The following is a 24,921-nucleotide window of genomic DNA, read 5'->3' on the forward strand; positions in this document are numbered from 1 at the left end:
AACTTGCGAATATACAACATTCTTTGCTGTCCCATTGTCTGTGCATATAAATAGATTTTCGTTTTTTAGTTTTGTTTTTCTCCTTTATTTTTTTCCTTTTTTTTTTCTTTTTTAGTTTATTTAGATTTTTAGATTTTTTAGTTTTTTTATTAGTTTTTAGTTTTTTTTTCTTTTTAGTTTTTTTGTAGTTTTTACCTTCTTTTTAGTTTTGTTAGTTTTTTTTTTACTTATGTCCTGGTCGTCATTTATACTCCCTGTGTCCTGGTGCTTTGTTGATTGCTAATCGAACATTCCTTTTGTCCTTTTGTCTATATATATAGATATATCTATATATATATATATATATATATATATATATATATATATATATATATATATATATATATATATATATATATATATATATATATATATATATATATATATATATATATATATATATATATATATATATATATGTTTTTAACTACGTAAAACTTGCGAATATACAACATTCTTTGCTGTCCCATTGTCTGTGCATATAAATAGACATTCGTTTTTTAGTTTTGTTTTTCTCCTTTATTTTTTTCCTTTTTTTTTCTTTTTTAGTTTATTTAGATTTTTAGATTTTTTAGTTTTTAGTTTTTTTTTCTTTTTAGTTTTTTTGTAGTTTTTACCTTCTTTTTAGTTTTGTTAGTTTTTTTTTTACTTATGTCCTGGTCGTCATTTATACTCCCTGTGTCCTGGTGCTTTGTTGATTGCTAATCGAACATTCCTTTTGTCCTGGTCGCTTTCTCTTTGAGTGTCGTCATTTATTTTTTTCTTTTCTAGTTCTTTTAGTTTTTACCTTTTTTAGTTTTTTTTAGTTTTTTAGATGAAAATTTTTTTTAGTTTTTTCCTTTTTTTCTTTTTAGTTTTTTATTGGTTTTTACCTTTATTTTAGCTTATTTTTCAGTTTTTTCCTTTTTTTTAGTTTTTTTTTATTTTTTATTTTTTTTAGTTTTTTACCTTTTTTTTAGTTTTTTTAGTTTTTTTAGTTTTTTAGCTTTTTTACTTTTTTTATTAGTTTTTAGTTTTTTTGTAGTTTTTGCCTTTTTTTAGTTTTTTCAGTTTTTTTTTTAGTTTTTTATTGGTTTTTACCTTTATTTTAGCTTATTTTTCAGTTTTTTCCTTTTTTTTAGTTTTTTTTTAGTTTTTAGTTTTTTTAGTTTTTTACCTTTTTTTTAGTTTTTTTAGTTTTTTTAGTTTTTTAGCTTTTTTATTTTTTTTATTAGTTTTTAGTTTTTTTGTAGTTTTTGCCTTTTTTTTAGTTTTTTTAGTTTTTTAGCTTTTTTATTAGTTTTTAGTTTTTTTTGTAGTTTTTGCCTTTTTTTAGTTTTTTTAGTTTTTTAGCTTTTTTATTTTTTTTATTAGTTTTTAGTTTTTTTTGTAGTTTTTGCCTTTTTTTAGTTTTTTCAGTTTTGACGTCACCTGATCCAGTTTTTTCTGGTGACGTCACCTGATCCACGATCCACAGATCCACAGACAACTTATTTTTATATATATAGATAATTTTTTTTTTTTACTTATGTCCTGGTCGTCATTTATACTCCCTGTGTCCCGGTGCTTTGTTGATTGCTAATCGAACATTCCTTTTGTCCTGGTCGCTTTCTCTTTGAGTGTCGTCATTTATTTTTTTCTTTTTTAGTTCTTTTAGTTTTTACCTTTTTTAGTTTTTTTTAGTTTTTTAGATGAAAATTTTTTTAGTTTTTTCCTTTTTTTCTTTTTAGTTTTTTATTGGTTTTTACCTTTATTTTAGCTTATTTTTCAGTTTTTTCCTTTTTTTTAGTTTTTTTTTATTTTTTATTTTTTTTAGTTTTTTACCTTTTTTTAGTTTTTTTAGTTTTTTAGTTTTTTAGCTTTTTTACTTTTTTTATTAGTTTTTAGTTTTTTTTGTAGTTTTTGCCTTTTTTTAGTTTTTTCAGTTTTTTTTTTAGTTTTTTACTGGTTTTTACCTTTATTTTAGCTTATTTTTCAGTTTTTTCCTTTTTTTTAGTTTTTTTTAGTTTTTAGTTTTTTTTTAGTTTTTTTAGCTTTTTTTAGTTTTTTTAGTTTTTTTAGTTTTTTAGCTTTTTTATTTTTTTTATTAGTTTTTAGTTTTTTTTGTAGTTGTTGCCTTTTTTTAGTTTTTTAGTTTTTTAGCTTTTTTATTAGTTTTTAGTTTTTTTGTAGTTTTTGCCTTTTTTAGTTTTTTTAGTTTTTTAGCTTTTTTATTTTTTTTATTAGTTTTTAGTTTTTTTTGTAGTTTTTGCCTTTTTTTAGTTTTTTCAGTTTTGACGTCACCTGATCCAGTTTTTTCAGGTGACGTCACCTGATCCATCCACAGATCCACACACAGACAACTTATTTGTATATACATTCGTTTTTTAGTTTTGTTTTTCTCCTTTATTTTTTTCCTTTTTTCTTTTTTTTCTTTTTTAGTTTATTTAGATTTTTAGATTTTTTAGTTTTTTTATTAGTTTTTAGTTTTTTTGTAGTTTTTACCATTTTTTTAGTTTTTTTAGTTTTTTTTTTTTACTTATGTCCTGGTCGTCATTTATACTCCCTGTGTCCCGGTCGTCATTTGTGTCTCGGTGCTTTGTTGATTGCTAATTTATATTATATTTATATTTTTTATATTTATTAATATTTTTTTAGTTTTCTTTTTCTCTTATTTTTCAGTTTTTTCCTTTTTTTTAGTTTTTTCTTTTTTAGTTTTTAGTTTTTTTTTGTTTTTTACCTTTTTTTAGTTTTTTTAGTTTTTTTAGTTTTTTAGCTTTTTTAGTTTTTTTATTAGTTTTTAGTTTTTTTTTTTAGTTTTTGCCTTTTTTTAGTTTTTTCAGTTTTTTTTAGTTTTTAGTTTTTTACCTTTTTTTAGTTTTTTTTAGTTTTTTAGCTTTTTTAGTTTTTTTTCTTTTTAGTTTTTTTTGTAGTTTTTACCTTTTTTAGTTTTTTTTCTTCTTTTGTATTAGTGTGAAATAATTCAGACGTCATATGCGGACAAACACGACGTCACTCGACAGACAGACAGTTTTTTTAGTTTTTTTTTTACTTATGTCCTGGTCGTCATTTATACTCCCTGTGTCCCGGTCGTCATTTGTGTCTCGGTGCTTTGTTGATTGCTAATTTATATTATATTTATATTTATATTTTTTATATTTATTAATATTTTTTTAGTTTTCTTTTTCTCTTATTTTTCAGTTTTTTCCTTTTTTTTAGTTTTTTCTTTTTTAGTTTTTATTTTTTTTTTGTTTTTTACCTTTTTTAGTTTTTTTAGTTTTTTAGCTTTTTTAGTTTTTTTATTAGTTTTTAGTTTTTTTTTTTAGTTTTTGCCTTTTTTAGTTTTTTCAGTTTTTTTTTAGTTTTTAGTTTTTTACCTTTTTTTAGTTTTTTTTTAGTTTTTTAGCTTTTTTAGTTTTTTTTCTTTTTAGTTTTTTTTGTAGTTTTTACCTTTTTTAGTTTTTTTTCTTCTTTTGTATTAGTGTGAAATAATTCAGACGTCATATGCGGACAAACACGACGTCACTCGACAGACAGACAGACAGACATAACCCACAAACAACTTATTTTTATATATATTTATTCATATTTTTTTAGTTTTCTTTTTCTCTTTTATTTTTCAGTTTTTTCCTTTTTTTTAGTTTTTTTCTTTTTTAGTTTTTAGTTTTTTTTAGTTTTTTACCTTTTTTTAGTTTTTTTTTAGTTTTTTTTAGTTTTTTACTTTTTTAGTTTTTTATTAGTTTTTATTTTTTTTGTAGTTTTTGCCTTTTTTTATTTTTTTCAGTTTTTTTTAGTTATTAGATTTTTACCTTTTTTTAGTTTTTTTTAGTTTTTTAGCTTTTTTAGTTTTTTTTTCTTTTTAGTTTTTTTTGTAGTTTTTACCTTTTTTAGTTTTTTTCTTCTTTTGTATTAGTGTGAAATAATTCAGACGTCATATGCGCACAAACAAGACGTCACCTGATCCATCCACAGATCCACACACAGACAACTTATTTTTATATATGTAGATATATATATATATATATATATATATATATATATATATATATATATATATATATATATATATATATATATATATATATATATATATATATATATATATATATATATATATATATATATATATATATATATATATAGATATATATATGATCTTCATATGTAGTTGAATTGAGAAATAAAACTGTAGTGACATGATTATGTCCTCGGATGGGGTTTTCAAGCTCAAAGATTAAGCCAAATTTTAATGATTTCCATGAAGATTTATAGAAGGATTTTTCAACTCTCTCGTTTAAATCTCATATGCCAAAGCACAATAAGGATAAGTAAAATACAACTTATCCTTTTAAGTTTTAGGTCAGCTTTCTTATATAAAAGTGATTTACAATTTAGCTCATGATAACATTCACAAAAAAAAATCAAACAATAGATTATGTTGGTGATTTTTTTTTTACACTGGTGCAATTTTTTACTCTTACCAGTTCTATACTCGTTGATCTAAATGAAACGTGAAAATACAACTCACCAAGATTCAGAAGGACACAGTGGACAATAAAAAACAGCTAGTGTTCGGTGGTTGACAGACAAATCTAATGGAGCATAAATTTGAACCACCAGTACAAGTGCTTCATTGCATTTTCTGCATGTCTCTATAGCCTGTGTCAACTTGCTCAGATCTGGAGGTAAAACCTAAAATAATAAAAACTTAAAAAAAAAGCTATAAAAAATGGCAGGTAGCGTCAAAAATAATCGTAATTTACAACAGGAGTTGAAGAAAAAGTTGCCAAATTTTCCAAACTAGTCAACTAACACTCATATAACCAGTTAAGCTATTCATCACCCATTCAGTATTATGAACTAGACATTATTTACAAGCATTATCATGTCTTCATTAAAGCCAGTTTATAATCAACAAACACAAGAGACTTCCTAGAAACTTAATTTTTTCTTCTTATATTTAAGTTTGCATTGAAGATATACAAATGCAAATATTGGAGTCTGTCTCAAGTTGTAGATAAAATGTTCCTTAGATTTGATTAAGCAATTCCCTATTACCCTTTGTGCTAGTTACTTACAAGCTTCTAGAAGAGTGGTAGATAACCAATCATGATTGGTCATTTCCTTGATGATGAGGCAAGAGTTTTATTATCATCCCTCAAATAGCTGTGGTATTTGTCTGAGGACCTTACAGCAGAGACGTCAACTTTCACTTGTTTTTCTTTCAATTTTTGGGTATTGCTTAATCAAATGTTCTTGTTCTTTGGATTCAGGATGAAATTCTGAAAGTATACCTATTTTATAGCTGTCTCAATTTTCAGCGAAACGAAAAATTTACCTTTCGTAATTTTAAATAGGAAAGGCGCTTCTTTTTTTTAGCTGCAGCTTGAAGATGATTAAACGGGTAGTCGTGTAGTAGTGCCCTCATTTGAGCTTAACAGTGTAATAAAATCCTTTTCTTCATAAAATTCAAAAAACTCTTGTTGTCATAGTGTTTCAATTCAGAGACGGAATTTCTATTCAGAGGTTTCTTGTATGATCAATCGAGAATAAAAAATTGGGTAAATTTATACCAAAGTTTTGTTCATCTAGGTCTGTGTTTCTTTAAATATGGTAATACAAGTGGGAATCGGGAAAATACCATGTGTTTCCTTGGGGGGGGGAGGATATGGACACATAGGAACCCTTGTATATGTGCTGGTGTAGATATGACTATTGTTGCTGCATCACCACTCTTCAGAAGGAGGCACTAAAAATTCTGGAAACTTTTTTTAAACATTCCTGGGTACTTGCTTATCATTTTTTAAAGTGTGCCAATGAACTTCATCCTGCCCCTAGTGGTCAAATATATTTCCCTGGATTGTATGTACGCAATGAAATTTAAGGTAATTCGGGGTATATGTTTCACTATTAGAAGGGGAGTATTACTGTTGGCCCCTCTTAGGGGATGATGTAACTATTTAGAATATTTGGAAGTAGATTTCAAAGTGTCATAATGCTTCTTTCTGGAAAGTGGAAATGCATCAATAAAAACTCATCAATATTAGATGCAAACTGGCAAATCATGAAAACGTTACAAGAAGTCAAAGAACGATATATCGATTGTATCCCCTTGGATGCCTCTTTAAGGCTGTGGAGTACAAATGAAGAACTATAAGAACTTAAGTTATCCTTTAAAAAATTGTTTAATAAACTCAGCTCCCTATGCGTGTCAACAGGTTTGCCACTTAACTCTGTAAAATGCATCTGAATTGAAACGTTGATTTGAAGCCCTGTGCACCAGAAAAGTCTCAAAAGGATCTTCGTATGGAGGTTCTAGAGGATTTGTCCTAGACTTGGTTTTAATCATTATAAAATCTTCTATCACTATTGTGCATTTCTGTATAGGCTAAACTGTTTAATTTGGGGGTCAATGGATCAGAACAAATGGGGAATAGGACCAAAGACAAATCAGATCAGAAATACTAACTTAATCTGAACTCTTGTCTAAAAGTTGATATGTTTTACCACTGGATAAAGGAGAAACCTTTATTTATAATCATTTCCAATTTTTATCCCTTGGTCAAGTGTTGTTTGCTGTTGTGTCACTGCTTTTTCTTTCAAAAAGCTAAATTGTAATTACAATAAAACGTACTAACCATTTTCTAGCTTTAAGGAGCCTCCCCTAGACGACTCAGTAGGTCCCCAGGCAGCAATAGGGAAACGCCCTGCAGATATTTAGGGTACCTTCATATGTGGCAAAGACCAAAGAGGGACCATGTCCCTGGGGGTCCATATTAGAAACTGGACACCCTCACCTGGGGCCATAAACAAATGTGGAGGAGGAAGAAGGCCCCTCAAATGTACACTCAACAGAGCCCAACGGTGTGTTCACATATGCCACGAGTTACACATGTTCTTCCAGTAATGGGTTAAATTGTATGGTGACGCAGAACACCATCGCAGGAGGATCTTCTATAGGAGGACAACTGCAGCAGGGCTCAAGATTCGAGTCTATGGACGACTACCTCTGCAAAGGACTGCCTCGACCCTTTTGGGGTGCCTGCACTGGAAACCTTGTGGTCAACTCTATTCCCTTGTGAGGAGTGGAACCCCTCGAGTCAAAACAGACCAAGCCCTGAAGAATTATCCGTTAAATAGAATCCTTTGCGAATGCTGTGTCGTCTATGGTGTGTTCACATATGCACTGAGTTACACATATTCTTCCAGTAATGGGTTAAATTGTATGGTGACGCAGAACACCATCGCAGGAGGATCTTCTATAGGAGGACAACTGCAGCAGGGCATAAGATCCAAATCTATGGACAATTGCCTCTGCAAAGGGCTGCTTTGATCCTTTCAGGGTACCTGTAAGACAGGAAACCTTACAGTCAACTCAAATCCCACTTAAGAAGTGGCACCCCTCAAGGAAATTATAGCCTAGTAAATGACAAAGCATTCGCACAGGATTGTGATTAACAGACAATTCTTCTGGGCTTGGTATGTTTTGACGGGCGTTTTGGGCTGAAAAACCTCTTCCCAGCTAATTCATATACTATGGGCTGCCTCCCTGCAGTAGCAAAATATTTGTAGGCATGAATATATACTGAGTCAGAGGTAATAGGCTTGATACTGTCTATCCAGGAATTCAACTCTTGTTGATAGAAGAGCATCACCAAGTGCTGAAAACCATGCCGTGACCAAGATGGGCCCAGGATTGCACAAAGCCTCCATTCATACTGGAGGTCCCAGGGACCTTTTCCTGTCTGGTTCTAAGCAGGCTTAAGCACTTCAGTGCAGACTAAAGAAGATATGTGATCTCCGTCCTAGACTGGTATCTGGGATAATTGCCCTTCTTAAGGCCAAAATAATTTCGATGATTTAAAGAACATGAAAATTGGAACTTAGAATGAATGTTATGGTGTTAAAAAATGACTATCGTATTGACATTTTGACTGACAAATTCGGACGATTCGAACTGGACTTACTAGGAGTTTCAGAAACTCATATCGCAGTGGTAGGAAACATAAAATTAGGTGATATAGAATTTGTTTACTCACGCAGGAAGGATGGGGTACATAGACAAGGAGTAGGGCTCATGTTAAATAAGCAAGCTGTTAAGACTTGTTTAGGCAGGGAATGTATTAATAATAGAATATTAATTGCCCATTTTATGACTAAAGAGTTCAGGGTATCAGTTACAATAGCATATACACCAGCAGAACAGACTGATGGAGATACTAGTGACTCAGATGAATTTTACTTAACATTACAGGTGCAAGTGTACACGGTTCCAGATAGAAATATGATATTTTTACTAGGAGATTTTAATGTCCAGGTCTGTAGAAATAAGGATAGATGGTATCCTAGCCTTGGTAAATTTGGTGTAAGATAAGGAAACAGTAATAACAAACAAATACAAAGTAGAGACAATAGGGAAAATCTTTTCAAGACAGTGGAAATCAGTTCTGTGGATATTGCGGCCCTATGTCCAAGGGCCGTCTTCAGCACAATACAAGAACAAGAGGGAAACTACATATATATATATAAATGAACTTACATCAAATTGTGAGAATTAAAACTAAATAATTAAAAACACTTTTTAAAACTTTAAAAAAAAAAAAAACAGCCCTAGCATCCTTACTTCAATGAAGTTCAACCAGGACTGGCGAAAAGAATGAAATGACAATATAAACTCATTCAAACTAAAGAGAACAAAGTGATTAAGTGCAATTTCTTAGAGCCAATCTTGCTTGTTTAGCAGCCTGTCTCAAAGGCCTTTTCGTAGTTGGCATAAAAATACTATCTAATCTCCGAAAAGATCCTTCTATTATAATAACTAAAGCAGACAAAAGCAATTCAATTGTTGTCATGAATACAACAGACTATGACAACAAAATTCTTTCGCATTCAAATGATACAATTACATATAAAACAATAACTCATGATCCTACTGAACAGTTCGCTAATAATATTATAAATGAATTAAAGCAGCTAAAAAAATGATAAAATCACCCCACAACTATACAATAAATTTTTCCCCGTGGTAGTTTCTGTCCTAAACTCTACGGTTTACCAAAAATACATAAACAGGGTATTCCCTTAAGACCTATCGTAGCGTGTACTAAAGCCCCCGCTGCCAATATTGGAAAATGGCTTTGCACAGCTTTCAAACCTTTATTGTATTCTTAAAATTCCTATATTCTTAATTCGGCAGATTTGGTTAAAAAACTTAGCAACACAAGTATTTCAGAAAATACAATAGTTAATAGTTTTGACATTATTTCCATGTACACAAATATAGATGTGACTATTTCTGAGGAATTATTAAAAAATAAAATAGAAGAAAATTATCGCTTAATCGAGGCTTCAGCGACAGGAATTGATTATGAAGTTTTAATGACACTGGTTAAAATTTGTAATAAGTTCTCTATGTATTTTCAATTTCGCGATTCTTTTTATCAACAAAAAAAATGGGTAACCCATGGGGGCACATTTATCCGGGCTACTAGCAAATATTTATGTCGAGAATCTTGAGAATTGGGCACTGAATTCTTATTTTTTAAAACATGTCTATTGGGGCCGTTATATGGATGACGTAATTTCACTTTGGAATTATGGGGAAGCTGAACTTCGGGGCTTCTTAGATCATCTTAACACTTATGACCGAAATTTGCAGTTCACCCTAGAAGTTTAAATTGAAAATAAACTACCGTTTTTAGATGTGTTAATTATTCGTAATGCTGATAAACTGGATTTTACTATCTATCGATAGCCAACACAAAACAATAGATATCTTCACTTTAATTCAAATCACACCCCACAAGTTAAAAGAGCAGTTGTTACTTCCCTCATTGATCGTGCCCTGAATATTTGCTCCGATTCGTATATAAATGCAGAAATAAACTTTATCAGAGATATTCTTTTTAGTAATGGATACCCCATTCCTTTTGTCAATAAAATAATTAACCGTAGAATAAAAAGACATTCTTGTAAAATCGAAGAAGATACTTCACAATGTAAGGCTATTGATAAGCCCTCAAATATTGTCTATCTTCCGTATATCCCAAAGATCACAACAAAATTAAAAAATATTTGCACAAAAAATAATATGTACATAGTTTTTACTACTAATTCTAAAATCATCAATTTCTTAAATTCGGGTAAAGATAAGACCCCAGTTACTCGCCAAAGAGGGGTCTATCAAATACCCTGTGATTGTGGAAATTACTATGTCGGCAGGACCCATCAGAATCTAGAAAAACGGTTACAACAGCATAAAAATGACATAGACAAGGTCTTAATTTCAAATAGTTCCAGCAAATCCTTTGATTCTGCTTTAGGTTGACATATATTTAATAATCCGTCCCACACGATACTTTTTGAAAACTCTTCACTCATCAGTAATGATTTGGGAATAAAACAGGTGGTTCGAGAATCAATCGAAATTAATCTCAAAATAAACAATAATATTTCTTTGATCAGGGACTTAGGGGAATACTCACTAAATTCTTTATACTCAAATTTAATTAAAAATGATCTAACAAAATATTTTACTAAACCGATTTATAATAGTACTGAACCAACTACGAAAAGGCCTTTGAGACAGGCTGCTAAACAAGCAAGGTTGGCTCTAAGAAATTGCACTTAATCACTTTGTTCTCTTTAGTTTGAATGAGTTTATATTCTCGTTTCATTCTTTTCGCCAGTCCTGGTTGAACTTTGTTGAAGTAAGGATGCTAGGGCTGTTTTTTAAAAAACTTTTAAAAAGTGTTTTTAATTATTTAGTTTTAATTCTCACAATTTGATGTAAGTTCATTTATATATATAAATATATATATATATATATATATATATATATATATATATATATATATATATATATATATATATATATATATATATATATATATATATATATATATATATATATATAGTTTCTCTCTTGTTCTTGTATTGTGCTGAAGACGGCCCTTGGACATAGGGCCGAAATATCCACAGAACTGATTTCCACTGTCTTGAAAAGATTTTCCCTATTGTCTCTACTTTGTATTTGTTTGTTATGGAAAGGCAGTGTGGTCTTCGTCGTTATTTTTTAAAACAGTAATAGCTACAGACTTTTGCAATTTTGTAGGTATAACAATCTAGTTATAACCAACACAGTGTTCAGTCATAAATGACCCATAAGTTAACATGGTATTCACGTGATGGTAAGACACCAAACCTTATTGATTATGTTATAGTAAACCGAAGACTGGCATGATCAATACAAGATACTAGGGTATGTAGCAACAAGTATTATTTCTTACTGTTTGATGTGTTAATAAATAAATAAATAAATATGGAAGTGCTGGTATTGATGTTTAAAGTAAAGATTACCATCTAGTAATATCTAGGGCTAATTTAAAGCTGAAACTTCAGAAGGATATCTACCTCCAGGGAAGTTATCATGTTGGTACACTTCAAGATGAGAATTTGAGAGAATCTTTCTAGGAGCAGAATACTAAACTTGAGAGTTTAAAATTTAACAATTTTAAACTTTGTAGGTATAACACTTTTGCAGGTATAACAATCTCGTTATAACCAATACAGTGTTTGGTCATAAAATAACCCATAAGTTAACATTGTATTCCTCTGATGGTAAGATATCAAACCTTACTGATTATGTTATAGTAAACCAAAGACTGGCAGGATCAATACAAGATATTAGGGTATATAGGAGTGCTGGTATTGATGTTAAAAGTAAAGATCACTGTTTAGTAGTGCCTAGGGTTAATTTCAAGTTCAAATTTCAGAAGGATAACTATCTCCTGGGAAGTTATGATGTTGATAGACTTCAGGATAAGAATTTGAGAGAATCTTTCCAGGAACAGTTGAATACTAGACTTGAGAGTTAAAATTTGACAATGTGGAAGATTTGTTGGAATAATTTTAGAAAAACAATTTGTGAAGTTAACTGATGGTATCATAGGGAAGAAAGTTAGAACTGCAGCTAGGAATATTAGCGAAAAAACTTTATGCCTAATAGAGAGGAGAAAGGGTTTGTACAAGAATTAATGGAGAGATAGATCATATGCAAATAAAACGAATGTAAAGAAAGGGGAGAAAGTATCAAAATAAGAACTAAGGAGGTGTGAAGTGGAAGCCATGGATAAAATTCCCAAGGATCTGGAAGATGCAGCTAGACGGCATAATAGTAAAATATTTTACTGGCATGTTAATAAATTTAGAGGGAGTAGTCAATCTAGACTTGTCATAGTTAAATATAGCAACGGGGCCGTAATTAGTGATAAGGACAGAGTTTAAGAGAGATGGGCAAAACATTTTCAGAATGTGCTAAACCAAGATAGAATTGCAGGAAAAGATATAGAGAAAAATGAAAAAGTTTGTGATACCTTGAATGTGAAGGACCATTTGTATTGTGAGGAAGAGTTAGCAACAGTACTAAAAGTATTAAAAAAAGAATAAGGCTCCAGGTGCTGATAGTGTGGTAAATGAGTTTTTTTTTAAATATAGTGGGTTTGAGGTTAGAAAGAAGTTATTGAAGATTATGAATATGATTTTTGAAAAATGAGAAGTATCTAGCAATTTAAGAAAAACCTTAATTAAGCAACTGTATAAAAAAGGTGATAAGAGTGAGTGTGGTAATTATCAAGGCATTATTCGGGTCTCTGTTCGTAGCAAATTACTTAGTATACGATACTTTTAGACTGAGAGACGCCATACACAAAGCTTTAAGAAAAGAATGGAATGGTTTCAGAAATGGTAGAGGATGTGACAACCAAATTTTCACTCCTAGGTTAAAGATTGAGAAGTGCCTTAGTTGTCAAACACCTTTGGTCCTCCAGTTTTATAGATTATGAGCAAGTATTTGATTATGTTGATATAAAAGCTTTAGGAAAGGTCTTATCCTCTTGTGGTATAGCAGACAAATACATCAAAGTGATTGGTGTTATGTGTGAGAATAACACTGCTGTAGTTAAGGTAGGACATGAGGTTAGCAGCTGATTTTGTATTAAATCAGGAGTTAAGAAGGGATGTGTCCAATCCGCCTCTATATGAACCATTTTGATGACCTTTGTCTTAAGGAGCACAGGAAAGGCAATGGGAGACCATGGAAACAAATGGAAAGAAAAAACTCCCCTGGAATTAGATAATGCTGATTAAACTTTCAGAGGTTTTGCAAGTTATGGGTGCTAGAATAGGTTTGAAAATTAACGTTAAGAAGACTAAGTCATTAAGGCTAGCAATAAGTGAAGATGAAAAGGTGGCATTGGATAATGAAAAGATTGTCAGGTGGGCAGCTTCACTGACTTTGGTAGTATTTGTTGTAATCGGTTTAGTGAGACACAAGTTTTATTAATTCTGTGGTACAACATATAAAAATTCACTCTTATATTCACTTGTAACGCCAGTAATTAACTAACATTTCATTCAAAAGAGTGCAATTCACCAACCAGGCATACATGTGGCTGAAATATATAATAAATTGACAAATGAGTTTACATAATATCCCCATAATCCTCCCCCATTAGACACATAGGTAAGGTAACATGCTATCTTACTTCCACCACATATACTGCAAACACTTTGCTTACTTGGCATGAGCACAAACCCAACTCATTCTTGATTTGATGGTAGATGCTTGGCCAGAAGAAAAGAGTAAGCAAAATATTCACTGTTGTGTTACAGCCTTGAAGAGCTAACTTTGGAGGAGTTCCAGGTGAGCAATGAGATTTCAGGATTAGCCAACTATGGTAGCCCTCCAGTACCATCAGTTGAAAATGAGTCTAACCATCTTTCCTGATGGTATGCCAAATAGGCTCCTTTTTCATCTGCCTGTTTAGTGACTTGTAAGATAAAAAACAGGCAAATTCAATGTCCTTCTGCTAACTGTCCTTGAAGTCATGGCACAGATTGGTCTTTAAAGATACACAACAAACATTATTTCCTTTATTTACAACAGATAGGACAATGCATCAGCATTCCCATTTTCTAGCCCACTCCAACTATGAATATCAAAGTGGTACTCTTGGAGTGCCAGGGACCAGCAGGTCAAGCAAGTGTGTTGCTCCAAGCCATGTTAAACCAGCAAAATAGGTTATGATCAGTTTCAATGATGAACTTCCAACCTTTGAGGTAGTACCAAAAACTTTTTACGCCCCACTTTAACGCCAAAGCCTCATGCTCCCCTGTTGAACAGCACAGTTCAACTGACAATAGCTTCCTACTTTTATATGCAATGGGGTGCTCCTCTCCATTGTGTCAAGTCAGGACTGCTCTAATCCCTGTGTTTGAAGCATCCACTTGAAGCACAAACTCCTTGGTAAAGTCTGCACTGCTCAGGACAGAGGCAGTAGAGAGTCAGTCTTCAGGACCTTGAAAGCTACTCTCTGCTTCTGAGACAGTGTAAAGTGGCTTGCATTTTGTTTTTGAAGAAGATATGTTAGCAGCAGCACAACCAAAAGGTAATTTGCTGACAAACCTCTGGTAACATGCAGTGATGCCAAGAAATGACTTCACTTCATTTTTCGTGGAGGGATCTGGAAATTTCTTCACAGTCTCAACCTTACTTTCCAATGGTGTGACTTAACCATTTCCCACTTTGTGGCCCAACGACCAAACTTTGATGAGTAAGAAGTGTTACCTACACTTACAATGTTAGACTGAACAGTACTGACCATGTAAAAGTCTAGGCAAAATGTTTTTGCTGTACTTTTGGATAAAAAAAAAAAGAGATTGATGGTTTTTTTCCAAACCCCAGGTTTTACAAAAAGAAAAAAATTAAACAAAAAAACAAGCTTTTTACTGAAAGTAAGGAGCAACATTAAAACTTAAAACAAACAGAAATTATTCAGTATGTGAAAGGGGCTGTCCTCTCCTGAACACAATGTTCTTTATGCTAAAGTTTTGTTGTTTAAAAAGTAGAGCTGTGATTAAGAGTCAAACTTTAGTGCAAAGAGTACAGCGTTGAGGAGAGGACAGCCCCTTTCATATATGGAATAATTTCTGTTCATTTTGGGTTTTAATGTTCTTCCTTACTTTCAGTTAAAAAACTTGTTTTTTTGTTTAATTTCAACCTGGGATTTGAGCCTCCAGTGAAAGATAGCTGTGGTACTTCAAACATACAAGAGACCTTTTAAGTTGGCTTATGATTATAAAAGAAATGCAAAATAACTTGTCAAAAGATTAAACGGGTAATCAAAGGTCAGGACCTTTGACATGGACAAATAACAAAGCACAAATTTCAAAAATTACTTATATTGTGGCTGCTATCCAAGGAAGGAAAGATGGGTTCATGCTTCACTTAATGTCTATAAACTACTTATGTAAGTCTCTAGTGTTTATTATGCAGCTTTATGTTCTTGAGGGTTAATTAAATGTTCATAAACCAATTATAATAAATTCCACAGAGCAGAATTTCATATTTGTTAATATATTACTGGGCTAATATGTTTCTGTTGGCTTGCCATTTCACAATAGTCTATCAGCAACACTAAAATCCAGAATAATGTTTATTCACAGTAGGCTGGACTTGTAGGTTAATATAGGCTATTGGGATCTTTGTAAATTAACTCAAGGTTAAACAATTTAAATGTAAAAATGGGAAACTCCAAATAAATAAATAAATGACTTCAATTTCAAAAATTGAAAACATACTTAGTAAATAGTCAATAAATTGGCTTAAATTATCAGATAGACTATTGCTATTATTATTTGTTACTGTTGTTGCTAATTGTTAGTATTTTTTACATAACCACTGATGACAATAGTGATACTTTTGATAGGATATAATATTGATACTCTAACACAATATACTCTGATATGCTACTTCAATAAAATATCATTGATACTCCAATAACATAACAATTCATTTGAATGAAATTCTTTTGTTAACAATATTTCTCTTGACAATTCAAAGATATAATCACAAGACTTCAAACTCTGAACATATAAAACACAGCACAGTAAACATATCACAGTTCATATTATTGACTTACCAGTTAAGTGAAAATATCACTCAATGCCTTTTTTATGCTCTTTGTGAATATAATAATCACTTCTACTGCAAATTAAACTTTAAGCACTTTTTGACCTAACTTTATAATAAATAATTTTGGCACTGAAAAAATGTAGTATTATTTTGTTGAAAATGACCAAGAAAGAAATGCTGAGAAAATGCAGTATTATTTAGTCAGAAAACAACCAAAACTCATACTTTAATTGACAATATGTCATTTTTAAGAGCTCAAAAAGTGCTTAAATTTGAATTTGCAATAGAAGCAATTATCATATTTGCAAAGAGCATAAAAAGGCATAGAGTGGTATGTTCATTTTATTGGTAAGTCAATAATGTGAACTGTGTTATATTTACCCATATCACTATGGTTAGCCCATTAAAATGTTACTAAGGGTACCAAAAAATTATTGAAAATACAAAATAGAGTATAAGGAGAAATGGCTTTATCTCACAAATTAGGGGTAAATCTCAAGGGGTTCAAATTTAAGTATGAGTAAGTTATGTAAGGGATCAATGGCATATTTATACCCTCACTTCTTGATAATTTCTAGTTTAGTTACTTCTTGCTATCCTGGAAAGAGGTTAGGTTAGGAAAATGAAACTTTCAGGGATGGGTCTACAGGCTAAAGTATGTCCTGGGAAGGTATTTTGAAGTGCTTACCTCTACTCCCTCCCCCTCTAGAGGGTCCTGACCTTTGATGACCTTTAGAAGTATGTGTAATGTAAAAGTGAAACCTTGCAAGATCTTCTGCTTGAACAAAGTACTACAAAATTGTTTTCAGCTTCACAACTTTGTTTAATCCCAATTTATAAGATTTTAAAGATATGCAAATACATTTCCTAAATTAAAAAAAAACATTGATATGGCTCAGAATTCTACTCAAGTAACAGGAATTGTACTTTCAGAACTAAAGGCAGAGAAAAGCAGCTGGTAATTGAAAATTAAGGTAAAATGTTGTTTTGTCAAAATTTTAAGAGGTATAGACCTGTCATGTAGGCAAATTTCAGGGCCCTCTAGAGGGAGAAGGAGCAGAGGTGGGTACTTTAAAATACCTTCTAGGGATATACTTTAGCCTGTAGACTCATCTCCAAAAGTTTCATTTTCCTAACATAACCCCTTTCCAAGATAGCAAGAAGTCAGTAAACTAGAATCTTACCCTTCTTAGAATTTGGTGATTTGAGATGAAATGTTCAACAACAAAAGGAATAATGACATGGCTAGGTTTGCTAAAAGATTTAGCACTAATTCTTTGAAAAAAACAGTTTGCTTACTGGCCTTGGCAATAAAATTCTAGTTGATTGACTTTTGGCTATCTTGGAAAGGGGTTAGGTTAGAAAAATGAAACTTTCAGGGATGGGTCTAAAGGTCAAAGTATGTCCTGGGAAGGTATTTTGAAGTACCCATATCCACTCCTTCTCCCTCTAGAGGACCCTGAAATTTGCCAATGTGACAGGTCTATCCCTATTGAAATTTTGACAAAACAACATTTTACCTTAATTTTCAGTTACCAGTTAGGCTACCTTTTCTTTGCCTTTAGTTCTGAAAATGCAGTTCCTGTTATTTGAGTAGAATTCTGAGCCATATCAATGTTTTTTTTTCAAAATGTACAAAATGTATTTGCATATCTTTAAAACCTTACAAATTGGGATTGAGCAGTTTTGAAGCTGAAAACAATTTTGTTGTACTTCATTCAATCAGAAGATCTATTTTGTAAGGTTTCATGTTTATAATACACATATTTTTAAAGGTCATCAAAGGACAGGGCCCTCTAGAAGGAGAAGAAGTGGAGGTGGGTACTTCAAAATACTTCCCTAAGATACACTTTAGCCTTTAGACTCATCCCTGAAAGTTTCATTTTCCTAACCCAACCCATTTCAAAGATAGCCAAAAGTCAATCAACTAGAATTTTACTGACCTAGGCTACTATGAGTTTACCTTATTCCAACAGTAGTGTGACTTTAAAAAACTTGGTAACAACTTAGGCTAATGCAGAATTAAGGCTCCTTAAAGTTCTGAGACCATTACCCCAGAACAAGCATAGCCTAGATCTTCTGGTGTAGGTTGATACTCGCTTAGCCTACCACCAAATGATTGTACATAGGAAAACTCATATAAAATTAATCTTTGATTTACTAATTCTCCTCCAATTTTATTCAAACCAATAGTGTCTGATGGCTCTTTGCAGCTGATTTCAGAATCTACTACTCCCAGAAGAATAGTCATGTTCCGCAAGTTTAAATATTCTATCCATTAATGATTTTCATAGATGGCATTGTTGATGTAAACACTTGAAAGGTTTCTTACATCGATCCTAGCCCCACTTTTTATATGGAAAGAAACGAGTTCCCATTTGAGTTCCCAAGCAGTTCATTTTTCGTCTAGTACGATGAAAGGCTCATATTTAAACTTTCTTAGCTTTTTTAAGGATATAGCTGCCGATAATCGAAGACATTCAAGAAATCTTTTAAAACTTTCAGACTTGCCTTCGTACTTACAATTTAATAAGTATATATTTACAGGATATCGACCTCTTTTAGACTCTATTGGCTGTGTTACTAGCCTAATTTATTTCCACAATGAGACAATTAATATTTTGACACATGGTAAGTAATCTGTTTTCTTGGCAGGGAGTTCTTTCAACGGTGCCAAAACGTATGAAATATAAACAAGATAAAGCCTTGATTTTTTTTTTTTTTTAGTATAGTAGTGAGGTGTGACCAAAATCTTCATTATGTATTTAATTAAAATACGATCTGTTGCTTACAAAAATGTAGCTAATTAATTGAGTATAATATTTTAAAGGAAATAATCAGTTATATTGATGAAGATGTGTCTCAGATTTTTGCTAATCATTGTTTTACTGCTTTTATCCTCACGTTGATTTGGGTTTTCTTCATATAATCTCTTAAAGTATGTTTTGCATGTTGCCTTTTATGCTCTCAAAGACAAAAAAGAAGCATTTCAGTGCTACCTAAGCAAAAATATAATTCTCTATGGGTTTCAAGGTGAAGGACGGATAACGTCAGATCTATGGGTTTCAATCATAGGATTTTGCTGGCATAATTTTGTTATGATTTTCCACCCTTTCTTAAGGGTTTCAAGTTCTTCTTCAAAATAAGCGACAATTTGCTTCCCTAATTACTTTTACTTTTATGTATCCCAAAAAATAGCTACCATTCCTAAATGTCTTTTAAATTACATTTTCCTTTCAAAAATGTCTTTCAAAATATATTCTTCCATTTTTAGTTAATAAGAGCCTTTGTTCATTCGTTACTAAGTTAATTTAGTCTCGGCTAATTTGAATATACTTTTGAAACAAATTTCAAAGCAAATTATTGAGTAATATCAAATCATAAAACACGCCAAATAAGTCACACAAAAAATCAAAATCATCAAACAGTCCATGCTAATGAACTGTAGTAAGGAGCGCCGCGGTTCAATAGTAACCGAAACTCTAAATATCGTAATTTTGATACCAACAGCTACATCAAAATAATTACATTTTAATGCTGATTTTAAATATACAAAATTCATCAAGTTTAGTCTTACCCATCAAAAGTTACGAGCCTGAGAAAATTTGCCTTATTTTAGAAAATAGGAGGAAACACCCTATAAAAGTCATAGAATATTAACGAAAGTCACACCATCAGATTCGGTGTATTAGATAACACTACTGTTGAATCTTCAAGCTCCTATCTACAAAAATATGGAATTTTGTATTTTCTCGCCAGAAGACAGATTACAGATGCTTGTTTGTTTGTTTGTTTTTCCAAGGGGTAATCGTATCGTCCTAGTGGTCCTAGAATGTTGCGAGAGGGCTCATTCTAATGGATATTAAAAGTTCTAGTGCCCTTTTTAAGTGACCAAAAAAATCGGAGGGCACCTAGGCCCCCTCACACGCAAATTTTCCCCAAAGTCACTGGATCAAACTTTGAAATAGCCATTTTGTTCATTTTAGTCAAAAACCTAATAACTGTATCTTTGGGGATGACTTAATACCCCACAGTCCCCGGGGGAGGGGCTGCAAGTTACAAACTTTGACCATTTTTTATATATAGTAATGGTTATTATGATGTGCACAGACGTTTTCAGGGGGACTTTTCCGTGTTGGGATGGGGGTGGTTTGGGGGGGAGGGGTTACGTGGGAGAACCTTTCCATGGTGGAATCTTTCATGAGGGAAGAGAATTTTCTATGAAGGGGGTGCAGAATTTTCTAGCATTATTTTAAAAAAATAAGAAAAAAAATAAAAATTCTTATCAACTGGAAGTAATGAGCAGCATTAAAACTTAAAACGAACATAAAATATTACGTATATAAGGGGGTTCGTCTCCTCCACAATACCATGCTCTTTACGCTAAACTTTTTTTTATTAATTTCAAATATTTATTCTATGGCCTTGGTGATTTTGGGGTCATTCTTAATGATTTGGGAAAAATTCAAGCTTTAGTGTAAAGAGCGAGGTATTGACAAGGCGGCGAATCCCATTATATACGTAATAAAAATACATAAATATGGAAGTTTGTTACGTGAGTTAATTCGTAGATAACTACTGGTTATCTAAATTTTTTTAGATAACTACTACTAAATAATAACTACTAAAAATTGGTTTAATCATATCCTTAACTGACCGCATTTTAGAATTTGCTCTCCAAAATTCATTGAGGAGGAATTATTGTTGTTAAAAGAGATTTGAATAAGCAACCATTATCCGGGTTGGTTAATTGACCAGACTTTTTGGAAAAGAAGGAAAAAATTTCTAGAATTTTCAGACGATATTCTGGAAACAACAGAAAAGAAAGATATTTTTTGTTCTCTACCATATGCTCCAGGTTTGAGTGAAAAACTTAACAGAATTCTACAAAATAATGGCTTAAAGGTAGCTTTAAGAGGTAGTAATACTTTGGCTAGTTTTTTAAATTCTGGAAAGGATCGGACTTCCATAGAGCAACAAAGTGGGGTTTTTAAAATCCCATGTACTTGTGGAAGCTCTTATGTGGGACGTACTAACCAGAATTTAAAAATGAGATTGCTACAACATAATAATTCTGTTTCATCGTCTTTAAAGCAAAATACCAAACCTGAAGATTTCACTTCGGCCCTCTCGGAACATATCTTTAATTATCCAAATCATTTTATTTTGTTTGAAAATGTTTCTTTGATTTCTAGGGACCAAGGTTTAAAGCAAATTTTCAGTGAAACAGTCGAAATTAAAAAAAAAAAATTATTCAAGAATAATTCCATAAACAGAGATACAGGTGAACTTGGATTGAACTCAATTTATGATAATTTACTGAGGTCAAAGAAAGTAAATATCACCTCACCTAAGAGCTATGACCTCTGTCCACGTAATAGGTCAGATAAATCTAATAAACTGGAACCCAAAAGGTCAAAGAGATTTGCTTCCGCTGTTGCATTGAAAAAATAAGAGCAATAAACTATATGTAATTAGTTTATTAGGTATAAATTTTATTTATTTTTGTTTATGTCTTTTAGTTTTACTGCTGATGATGAACACTGTATATGTGTTCGAAATATCCAGTTAAATAATTTTATATCTATCCACTGTCAATAAAAATTGTTTCATCCTTATTTTGAACTGTTTTACTTGAGTTAATTCGTAAGGTACGTATGTTTATTATTAACAAAAATGTTCGTAAAAAAACACCAGTTGAATTTTTAAGCAACCAAGAATTGGAGGGCAACTAGGCCTCCTCCTCCACCCCTTTTTTTTTATCAAAATCGTCCTGTGAAAACTATGAAAAAGCTATATAGCAAAAAAGAATTAATATGCAAATTTCGTTTTATTTATTCATGTGAGGCGAGCCAAAATCAAAACATGCATTAACTCAAAAACCTTTAGAAATTAAATAAAAAAAAGTTTTTTAACTGCAAGTAAGAAGCAACATTAAAACTTAAAACGAACAGAAATTATTCCGTCTATGAAAGAAGTTATCCCCTCCCCAACGCCTCGATCTTTACGCTAAAGTTTTTTAATTGTTTTAAAAAGTAGAGTTGTGACAAAGAGTCAAACTTTAGCTTAAAGAGCGAGGTGTTTAGGAAGGGACAACCCCTTTTATATACAGAATAATTTCTGTTCGTTTTAAGTTTTGATGTCACTCCTTACTGTCAATTAAAAAAACTTTTTTTTTATTATTTATTGAGAAACAGAAGTTGCTCTGAAAGAATAAATGAAACCCAAAACAAAGAGGTATAAAAAGAACTGAACACGATTTCTTTTTCTAAAACAGCAGCGAAGTGTGGGCAAAATCTCCGACACATATTTCAATTAATTCTTTATAATTTATATCACAAACGCCTCCATGGAAAAAGCAATTTGATTATCTTTGCATAATATTACAAATTGAGACTTTATACATATTTTTTAAGACTTTTCCTCCATTTTGATTTTTATTTCTTTTTACAGTTTTTTACTTAAGCTTTACATTATATCACCTTGCAGGCGTTAAGATAGATTAATTTAAAAAAATGATTAGATAGACGTAAACATAAGAAAAAAATGTAATTTTTAGTAGTTCCGTTTGTTTGTTTTAGTTCTTTATGTTCTTCTTCTTAATATGTGCGTTTGCTCTGCTGTTTCTTTGTACACATAAACACACTTTTCTCCTTTATTTAAAAAGAACAAAATAAGTAAGAATTTTATTATTGTTTGTTCTTTCAGCCAAAGTACGACAGTGATAAATAAGTAACAAGACAAGTGGCTAGAGTTTTTACTCAATCAATAAGAAAAATTTGGCTTCTCTCCAAGACAGTCCCCAGAAACATTTATTTACTTGTCCTGTCGTTGTTTCAATTTTCGAATGCCTCTTTGCATGGAATTCTTTGCTTTGATCTGGAAGCCGATTTTGAACAACATTTTTGAACCAGAATTGAAGAGAAAAAGTTTTGAATGAAATGCTCTACCACTTGAAAGAAGAGAATCAAATCTAGCTTTCTGCAGCAATAGTCATTCTCAAAGAATTTTGGGATTCATTGGGTCAAGTTGGTCTTATCAACTGGGATTCATTGTCAACTACTTTTAAAATTGTGCTCCAGCATCCGATCTCCTAATACCTGGATAAAGCTAGGGTTTATACGAAACTTTAAATGATTTTGTTTTTCTATGATTGTTTTAAACTTATTTTTTCTCGAAAGCTGATTCATAGAGCATAAAAATGTCCCTTCTCCCCGCCCAAAAGAAAACACAAAAAAGCAACGTCTTGTGTGTAGTATACGGTGACACTCAGTTGGTAGGAGAAACGCGACACAATTACGCGGTAAGCGATTATTATATTTCAACAGAGCGTTAGAGTGGATGGTGAATCGAATGGTATTTTTTGGCTATCGAAATAAGTACAATTTTGACAATCTTACCACCAAATATTCTGTAACAAAAAAATAAATCATAAAAAAATGTAATTATAGATTTTCCAATATGTATAGAAGTATTCTTACTGCTCCTTGTAGGTGCTCTTAAATGGAAAAATTATTTAGGCACAGTATTTATTCAGAAGAGCATGTAAAATATTACATGGCTGATATTGTGAACGTGTGAAATGTTTTACTTTATCAACTTGTGAAACTATCCTTTAAAAAAAAAAAAAAATAAAAAAAATCAACATCTGAATCTCAATGACGGCTATAAATTTATTGCATTCTAATAGATTTTATTGTCAACATAACACATTTTAATTCAATCCCCTAATGACTTTAGTTGTGCTAAATATATTGGGTAGGGGTAGCCATTCCCATTCAAGTTCAAGTTCATTTATTTATTTATCACACATACATGTATATATATGACATAGGCCCATGGGGATACAAGCTCGAAAAACTAGGCCTAGACAAAGATACAATAACAACATACACTTTAATACAAAGATAAAAATGACGGCAAAGATACAATAACACAACAATAATATGAAAGTAACAGCTAGCCCAGGATCTTTCAATACTATTGAAGAAATTGAAAATTACAATATTATTAAATATAAATTAATGCTGGAAGATAGCTGAGAGGCCCATAATCACCTAGAGCAACAAACTATACAAATAACTTTGCCTCACTAAAAAGATACTTAATTAAAAATAATCATGAACTAAATGAAATTTAAGTTTCCTTTTTATTAAATGGATAGAGGAAAATTTATCAATAAGAGCCTTGAGAGCATTCCAGCACCGAGCTATTGACACAAACAGAGCGAATTTAGATCTCTCAGTATTATACATGTCAATGTAGATACTCTTTTTTTGTCGAGTGTTATAATTATGTAAATCTTGTGATTGGGAGAACAAATTTTAATTGAGGTAATATGGCGGTAATTTCTTAATGTCATAATTGAATTTGAAAAGAATTGCTCCAAAAGCAAATTGTTGAGAAACTGGAAGTATATCTAGATAAGTATATAAATATGCTGTAGAAGACTTATTTGGAAGTTCAATAGGTGATGGAATAAAAAGTTTAAGGATTCTTAGGGCTTTATTTTGTAAAATCTGTATTGGTTTAATATGGCTTTTAAATGTAGATAAATATACTAAAGAACAATAATTAATATTAGTCTGAATCAGAGCAAAATAAATACTTCGTAAAACAGAGTAGGGCAAACAATGCTTCAACCTTCGCATTAAGCCAACATACCTTGAAATCTTTAAGCGTAGATTTTGAATGTGTGTTATGAAAGATAAGCTTTCGTCAATCACAAGTCCAAGGTACCTTATCATTTTCACCCGAGATATTGATAATAGATACTTTGAAGAAGTAACTCGGGTAATACGAGGGCAGATATTTGACTTTCTGCCGTAAATTATGAAATTAGTTTTTGATACATTCAAAGCAATAAAACTTGAAGAACACCAATCAAGAACATTAGAAAATGCAGTATTCAGTTTTGCCTCCAACTCCTCGTCATTCTTTTCATAAATCGA

General features: G+C 31.4%; 2 protein-coding genes across 3 annotated transcripts in view; one reads left to right on the forward strand and one right to left on the reverse strand.

Moving 5' to 3' along the window:
* Positions 1-18,236, reverse strand: part of LOC136041458 (programmed cell death protein 2-like) — a 113,396-nt gene extending 95,160 nt beyond the window's left edge. For both annotated transcript variants that reach the window (XM_065726144.1, XM_065726143.1), the window contains exons 1-2: positions 18,132-18,236; positions 4,526-4,689 (exon numbers count right to left, since the gene is read on the reverse strand). In XM_065726144.1, coding sequence (XP_065582216.1) covers positions 4,526-4,689; positions 18,132-18,221 — 254 coding nt within the window. In that variant the 5' untranslated portion in view covers positions 18,222-18,236. The remainder of the gene's footprint in view (positions 1-4,525; positions 4,690-18,131) is intronic.
* Positions 18,237-18,352: 116 nt separating this feature from the next.
* LOC136041485 (progestin and adipoQ receptor family member 4-like) overlaps positions 18,353-24,921 on the forward strand; it is a 28,644-nt gene continuing 22,075 nt past the window's right edge. Inside the window, exon 1 of the mRNA XM_065726182.1 lies at positions 18,353-18,601. Coding sequence (XP_065582254.1) covers positions 18,385-18,601 — 217 coding nt within the window. The 5' untranslated portion in view covers positions 18,353-18,384. The remainder of the gene's footprint in view (positions 18,602-24,921) is intronic.

The sequence above is a fragment of the Artemia franciscana genome, unplaced genomic scaffold (assembly GCF_032884065.1).
Source record: "Artemia franciscana unplaced genomic scaffold, ASM3288406v1 PGA_scaffold_23, whole genome shotgun sequence".
Classification (NCBI taxonomy): Eukaryota; Metazoa; Arthropoda; class Branchiopoda; order Anostraca; family Artemiidae; genus Artemia; species Artemia franciscana.